The sequence below is a fragment of the Nestor notabilis genome, unplaced genomic scaffold (assembly GCF_000696875.1).
Source record: "Nestor notabilis isolate BGI_N333 unplaced genomic scaffold, ASM69687v1 scaffold5668, whole genome shotgun sequence".
Lineage (NCBI taxonomy): Eukaryota > Metazoa > Chordata > Aves > Psittaciformes > Psittacidae > Nestor > Nestor notabilis.
In genome coordinates, this window is record NW_009939515.1 from 39,414 (window position 1) to 47,249 (window position 7,836).

Sequence of the window (7,836 nt, forward strand, 5' to 3'; positions counted from 1 at the left end):
TAGGCTGTCTGAAGAAATACACATTTACTCATACAGCTCAGCTAGGAAATTCTCAGTAGCAGTAAATATTGGCAGGTCAGGGAATGCAGAAGGAATAGTAGTGCTAAAACTGTTAGAGTGGGAGCTATCAGGTTCAACTGCATATCTAAAAGAAATCTAATGCTTTTTTTTGTTGTTCAGCCCGTGACAATACTACAGCGAGATTTGAATGAATGAAATGGCCTAGAAAACAAGATCAGAAAAGATGCTTTTGCCAGTGATACATTAGAGTCACCAGGACTGATTTACCTGTCTACCTGTACAGAGAGCAATGCTAACCAGGGTGCACAGAGGCGTGGGAGAAACCTTTCAATGCCACTGCATGTAAAACCTCACAGGTTACTTCTGTTAGACTCTAACTGGGGCATGGTCACAGTGACTGCTAATGTCACCAAGTTGCTGGGCAACTCCACAGACACTCAAGTCAAAGGCATGTTTACTGTGAAACCTAAAGTAGCTATATGTCAGCTGCCTTATCAAAGCACAGTGTTGCCTAGAGCATAGCTGTTTAGAAGACAAGAAAAGGGAGGAAAGAGAAAAAGGACAATTCCTTCTGCAATTTAGTAAAAGGGTGACTTTCAACGAGTCCTGCTGTAAGTGGCCTTGGCATCACTAGGAAATCATAGAATCACAGAATCATACAATCAACGGGGTTGGAAAGGCCTTTAAGATCAAGTCCAGTCATTCTCCAGGCACTGACAAGTCCATCACTGAATCATGTCACTGAGGGCCTCATTTACGCAGTTTGTGAACACCTCCAGGGATGGTGATTCCACCACTGCCCTGGGCAGCCTGTTCCAACGCCTGACAACCCTTTCGGGGAAGAAACTGTCCCTAATAGCCAGTCTAAACCTCCCCTGCTGCAGATTGAGGCCATTTCCTCTTGTCCTATCCCTTGTTCCTTGGGAGAAGATACCAGCCACCTCCTGGCTCCATCCTCCTTTCAGGCAGTTGTAGAGAGCAATAAGGTCCCCCCTGAGCCTTCTCTTCTCCAGACTAAACCCCCCAGGTCCCTCAGCCATTCCTCATCACACTTGTGCTCCAGGCCCTTCACCAGCTCCGTTGCCCTTCTCTGGACCTGCTCCAGCACCTCAATGTCTCTCTTGTAGTGAGAGGCCCAGAACTGAACACAGGATTCGAGGTGCAGCCTCACCAGTGCCCAGTGCAGTGGGATGATCACTGCCCTGCTATGGCCAGCCTACTGGTGCCTCCCTCCACCAGGCATGTATTGGCTGTTTATCATCACAATACATGGAGAGATCAAAGAGGAAGCGGACAGAGATGACCATGGAAGTGACTGGTGTCTGTTTGGGGACAACTAGGGCTCTTCTCAGTTGTCCACAAAAAGAGAAGCTGTGAAATAAACATGCTGAGGCTGAAGCAGAATCTCTTCTCTCCCTTTCAGACAATATCTAAGTCAGTGTCTGACGCCTTACAGTTATTGCAGTGCTGTGTTGCATGTCACATGTAATAGTACTGGACAGCACCACCAGATCTCCATGCAAAACATGAGGCACATCTTTACTTTTACAGGTGTTGGTACCTTATAAGCATTCCTGACAGTTCTAAGCCTTTTGCAAAGATGAAAAGGCTTTCCAGAAGATCTGAGGCCTTAAAATAAAAACCTGGGATATTCATATGCCATTGCTGTAGTTTTTGAAAGAGGAAAAGCCTTTAAAAGGCACTGCAGGAAACAGCTTTCTAAATGATAAGTGCTGTGCAAGAGAGTCTCAGAGGCAAGAAGTGGAAGAAACTAGTGATTTTTTCTGACATTACAGGCCTTCTGCTAACGCTTGAACCAAAGTGACACCCCGAGAGCATTCTGGTTCAGAGTTCGTTTAGTGACACATAAAGGTAACTTGCAGCCTTGGTTGTTAGGACATGTGCACCATCCCACAGCCCCATCAGATTATCCATCTGTTTGTGAATCTGCCTTTACAGGAGCTGCACAGCAGACTTGACTTCCATTGCTTTCAAACAGTGCCACTTCTTGGTTTAATTGAACCACTGCACTTCCTCAAACACTGACTTGTAATAAAAGCTGGGATGATAACTAGACATTTTGTCCTAGGCAGGAATCAGTTCAGAAGTCTAGCTTGCACCACTGTAATGGGCTAAAGTCCTAGGTCTGAAAGCAAGAGTGTCTGAATCAGGAAAAAGTTTGATATTCTGGTTTTGAAGTTTGTTCGTATCCTGAGGAAAGTATCAGTAACTGTTTTGTGAGCAACCCAACCAACCCCAAATACTCCATATACTCTTTCTAACTAAATCTGCTTAACAGCATGCTTCAAATGTCCCCAGCTAGCTCCCCAGAAGAGATGGGAGAATCTCTACTCATTAAAAGGCTAATGTATTACTAGCTTAGCCTCTTGAATTTTACACCCTTTTGCTATCGTCTTATCACTTCAGATATTCCTCCATACATTTAACTAAAACACACAACTATGAAATATTCAGGGTTAGTTGCTGGCTTTCCACAGCTGAGTGCACTGCAGACATCTAAATTGAATGTTTTCTAAGACCAACAGTCAACTTATTCAGATACTACTGTGAAATCTCACATAATCCTGTAGTGCCTCTCTAAGGCAGGCAATTGTCAGCTGCAGACTAAAAAATATTTGAATGTGAAGGCACATATGAATATTTAATCACTTGCATGTGTTGCTTCTTATGGTACTACAAATATTTGGAGAACATCATCTTTCTCCAAATGTAAGATAGATGGTGGTAATGAACTATATGGTCATTTCAAAGCCAGCATCATAGCTCCTGCAGGCTGACTGATTGATAGAAGTCCACTGCCCTGTCTGTGTTGGCCTTCATGCGCACTGCCAGGCGGGACAGCCTCCATCCAACAGAAGTGCCCTCCAGGCTGAAGAGGTGCTCCAGTAAGGAAAGGCAGCAGCTCTGCCGCAGCAGCCAGGCGACCTTCTTCTTCCTGCCACACAAGAGACACTGCTAGGCCCAGAGGCTCTAGCCTGTACAGCTAGAGCCTATGAGCTGAGTTGGACAGGGCCAGGGGGGAAAACAGGTGCCAGGCAAGACCATTACACCTTCTTGGAGGAAAGAGAGCTGATGGAGGGGGAGCTTCCAGGGCAAACAACAAGTACCACCACAGGAAGCTGGCCGCTCGAGAGGTTGGTGGCATGACAGCACCAGGGGGGCCAAGCAAAGCTGGGAACCAGCAGGAAAAGGGGCATCATCCTCTGAACTTCCTCATTACCCCTGGTGTCAATACAGGCTGGGGGATGAAGGGATTGAGAGTACACCTGAGGAGAAGGATTTGAGGGTACTGGTGGGTGAAAGATTGGGTATGATCCAGCAGTATGTGCTTGCAGCCCAGAAGGCCAATTGCATCTTGGGCTGCATTCAAAGGAGTGTGGCCAGCAGGTCAAGGGAGCCCCTCTGCTCTGCTCTGCTCTGCTCTGGTGAGTCTCCCCCTGCAGTCCTGCATCCAGCCCTGGAGTCCTCAGCACAGGAAAGACATGGACCTGTTGGAGAGAGTCTAGAAAAGGGCCACAAAAATGATCAGAGGGGTGGAGCACTTTGGCTATGAGGAAACGCTGAGAGAGTTGGGGTTGTTCAGCCTGGAGAAGACTGGGGAGACCTTATTGAAGCCTTTCAGTTCTAAAAAGGGGCCTATAAGAAAGATGGGGAAAGACTTCTTAGCAGGGTCAGTTGCAACACTATGAGGGGTGATGGTTTTAAACTAAGAGAAGGAGATCCAGGCTGGATATGAGGAAAAAAATTCTTTACAATAAGCGTGGTAAAACACTGGCACAGGTTGCCCAGAGAGGTGGTAGACACACCATCCCTGGAGACATTCAAGGCCAGGCTGGATGTGGTTCTGGGCAACCTGATGTAGTTGAAGACGTCCCTGCTCATTGCAAGGGGGTTGGACTAGATGACCTTTGAAGGCCCCTTCCAACCCAAACCATTCTGCGATTCTCACGCCTCGCTTCCTCTTACTGCTCTTTCCCCATGTCCTGCTTCTGCCTCCAGCCACACATCACCCCCCTTCAATACAGCTCTCTGTTCCCAGCCAGCACCAATCCACTGCTGCAGACAACTCGTGCTGGCAGACGCATCCCTGGCTGCAAGCTGCTTTGTACCCTAACACATGCTTTGTTCCCAGGGCTGCACAGGGAGGGAGGGAGTGGGGAACTCTGCCATTCCCTGTTTTACCCGCACATTGCTCTGTGTGGCCTCAAGCCTTGTTAGGTCTGGTCCCAGATGCCTGGGACCAGGTAGGAAATGACTCTTTCTCTCCTGGGTTCTTGGTCCTGTTTCTTACTGGGCCTCCTGAGGAAGGGAGGATGCTCTTCTGGCAACATAAAAGGCACACTGCAACTTTTCCACCTGAGACCTGACAAGGTCTTCAGCGCAGGTCCGGGGAAATGGCCTTCCCAGCAGGCTCAAAGCCTTTCTGGTCATTTTCTTTGCCAGCTCCATGCGTCCCATACAACAGCAGACCTGCACAGGAAAAGGGAAACATCCCAATGTGGGCTAATTGCCCAAGAGACTGCAGGTATCTGCCAGCATCTGCAGATACTAGAGCTCTCCTATCCACTGCATCTGAGGAAGGCATCCAGCTCCATCACTCAGGAGATCCCTTCAGACCTCCTCTTTACCTCCCCTTTGAGGCTGAAGAAGGTGGCATCTTCAAAGCGGGATATCACATTTGCTTTATTCTTTAGAGAGTTCCTCAGGACCTCCGCTTCACTCAGTTTCCTGAGGGCCTTTGTGCAAGCACACAGAGAGCAGGTGAGATTAGTGCAGAGCCCATGGCCACCCCTGTCCTCCCGCATTGCCTCTGGCATCTGTCTTAAGAGGGCCTGTTTCTCCCCCTGGCGATACCCACACAAACACAGTCACGTTAGCTCAGAGCACAGGCACCACTGATACTTCAGACCTTCTCCCTGATAATGCTTCTCATGCTAAGGGCACAGAGCCCTGTGTCTCCTCTCAGACAAGAGGCAAAACAGAGTAAAAAGTCAGGCTCAGAGCTCAACATCTCTCTTCCAAGGCCCCGCGAAGGCATGCCCTAGTGCAATGCAAAGTTATCTGGCCCAGAGCTAGGCAGGATGCACTGCAAGCAGGGCAACTCACCATGTAGCAGTTGCAGACATGCAGGTAGGCAGCTGCAGACTCCAGAAGGTAGTAAAAGGCTTTGGCCACATTACCCAGTATCACGTAGTGATGAACCAAAGGCAGAAGCACTGACTCCACAATGCCTTTGCAGTCACACGAGCATGCACTGTTGTCCTCCCTGTCAGTCTTGCTGGACAGCTCAGTTGTCTGTTTGTTCCTTGCCAAAAACTGCCTTGCCACATTACTCAGAGTACAGTGCCCATGTGAAGAAAAGAGCAAAGAATACATGGCTATCACCTAGAGTGGTCTTCCTTCCCACAGAGACAACATCAGAAGCCCTTTGTGCAAAGCAGAGCACAAGGCCACAGGCAGGTATGACTCATACAGGTTCTTTGGGAGCACAGAGGAAGGGAGAAGCTGGACTTTCTGTCACCTCCTACAGGCAAACCACCCGAGCCCCTGTGGTGGTTTTTCCCTGTAGATTTTGCATGCTACTCTATAGGAACTGGAAAGCAAGGGCTGCTTCAGTGTAGCATTACTTTCACACTGGGCCACGGGCTTCCTTAAGCACTCTCATCTCCACAGCCATCCCCTCTCAGCTCCCACCCCACAGAAAGCCTCTTCCCTAAGCTAGAGTCACAACTGGCAGACAAAAGCCAGCTTTTCCTACGTCTCCTCTGGCCACCCTGAACTCACTGGCTTCAAAAAGAATCATAACCTTGTCCACTCACCCAAAATTCTCTTCCACAAAAGCTTTCTTCTGCTTCTGCTCCTCCTGAGTATCTGTAATATCTGGAAAGAAAACAGGGGGTTAGACACCTCCTTGCGTGTATCCCAGGATAAGAGTTGCTCTCCCTCTCCCAGTAGGCCTGCAAGGATCCTTGCAAGGGTGCTAACACATGGAGGAAAGTTTGCAGTGGTTGTCCTCACCTGCTGGGCTCGTTCCTAGCAGATCTACTCCCACCTGAGCCCCAGCACCCATCCCTGGGCTTCTGGAGGGCCGAGGTTACAGAGCATGGTGCACAGCATACCTGCAGTGGCACAGATCCTCTCCCTCTTCATCTGTTCTCCAGCCAGCACCAAGGCCTTCCAGGAGTGTGGGTCATCCCCATCATCAAGGTCCTCACAGCTCCTTTTGTCCTGGGTACTGGCAACAGCGAAGCGGTGGAAGACAATGAAGTCCCCTTGGCCACATCTCTGGCATTTGTGTGCATGCCGCTCCAGGAAGGCAGCACACTTGCAGTGCAGGGCGAACCGATGTTTCTGGACCCACAGCTCGTAGGCAGCCTGCTGCAGCAGTGGCTTACGGAACATCAGTACACCAAATTGACACCCCACGCTCTGCTTGCGTGGGGTGGAGGTCTCCACACCTGCAAGGCAAAGGGCCTTTGCATGAGCCCAAGCCAGGGCCAGATGGAGAGGCAAAGTCGTGCCTTGGTGCTCATCCTTGATAGCGAAGGAGTGCTGCTGCACGCCAAGCCCTGCAGCACCGTGCGAAAGGGCTGATGCTAGCACAGCCCGGGGATGCAGTGCTCAGCTGCACTGGTCCAGGCAGGAGCTGGGGATGTTGCTGCCAGCTGAAGCAAGCCCCAGGCAGCGCTTTCTCCCCACTCTTGGCAAGGCAGTCCCCAGCCTCCTGAGCAGGAACCCTGCACCACAGGGGAATCAAAGCCCAATAAGAGCTTGCTGAAGGCCCTTGGGCATTCTGGAGGGCATCATCAATGTGGATGCTGCAGGTGGCTGGGAGAGGATGTCAGGGATTCCACATGTCCTCCCATGCCTGTGCTAAAAGCAGCGCTTGGAGGCAGGGGAGCAGAGGCATTTGGGACAACTGGTGGGAACTTCCCTGCAGTGCAAATCTAGTGTGCTTTCAGATTGACTTTTAAGAGCTTTGACCAACCCATCCCCAAAAGCCATGCCAGCCCTCGCAGGGCAGGAATCACACCATGCCCTTAGGAGCCTATCCAGAACACATCTGGGAGCTCCTTGTCCACCCCACTGCTACCACTTACCAATCTCTCCCTGCGCAGAGGTGGCTGGCTCCTTGCTAGGATCTTGGACATCTTCTGGCTCCTCGGTGCTCTCCATCCACTTGAGGATGTTGTTACTCACTAAGCTGTCCAACAAGACAGTCATCTTGTGCTTTATGTTAGTGGGAAGAATGTATGACAGCATCTGGGTGGTGAACACCAGTCCGATGACAGCTGCAAACTTCAAAACGATCTGCTCCAGTGACTTGATCTCATCCAGCTGAGCCAGCGCAATCTCTGCCAAAGAGAAGCCACAATCACAATTCTGCTTCTTCCCCATGCTGAGGCTGGAGGCACTCCAAAGTTTTGACACATGAAGCAGGGTAGGCTTTGGCCCTACACTGGGCACTTCTGGGCAATCACAACCCAGGGTAGATGTCTGGTCAATGGCTCTGCTCCTCCTGGATTTGCAGGCCACAGGGCCTGGGAAAAAGCGAGACACTCAAACACACACTCCCCCACGGGGAGAAGGGCAGGATCCAGCCAGTATATGCATCCCATGATGTGCAATCCTGGAGTAGGTTTTTTCCAGCAGTGCAAGCAGGGAATAGAGAACTTTCCCCACCTCAGAGGTGAACTCAGAGCTCCCCAGAACAGGTGTCTCAACTCAGCCAGACCTTACTGTTCCTTTCTTTGGGTTTTCTTCTTGGGTTTCTTTGGACAAAACCACTTAATA

General features: G+C 50.1%; 1 protein-coding gene across 1 annotated transcript in view; it reads right to left on the minus strand.

The window, feature by feature from the left end:
- Positions 1–2,799: 2,799 nt before the first annotated feature.
- Positions 2,800–7,836, minus strand: part of ADCY10 (adenylate cyclase 10 (soluble)) — a 20,168-nt gene continuing 15,131 nt past the window's right edge. The window contains exons 18-24 of the mRNA XM_010019903.1: positions 7,143–7,397; positions 6,162–6,500; positions 5,862–5,922; positions 5,149–5,362; positions 4,671–4,778; positions 4,334–4,512; positions 2,800–2,977 (exon numbers count right to left, since the gene is read on the minus strand). Coding sequence (XP_010018205.1) covers positions 2,800–2,977; positions 4,334–4,512; positions 4,671–4,778; positions 5,149–5,362; positions 5,862–5,922; positions 6,162–6,500; positions 7,143–7,397 — 1,334 coding nt within the window. The remainder of the gene's footprint in view (positions 2,978–4,333; positions 4,513–4,670; positions 4,779–5,148; positions 5,363–5,861; positions 5,923–6,161; positions 6,501–7,142; positions 7,398–7,836) is intronic.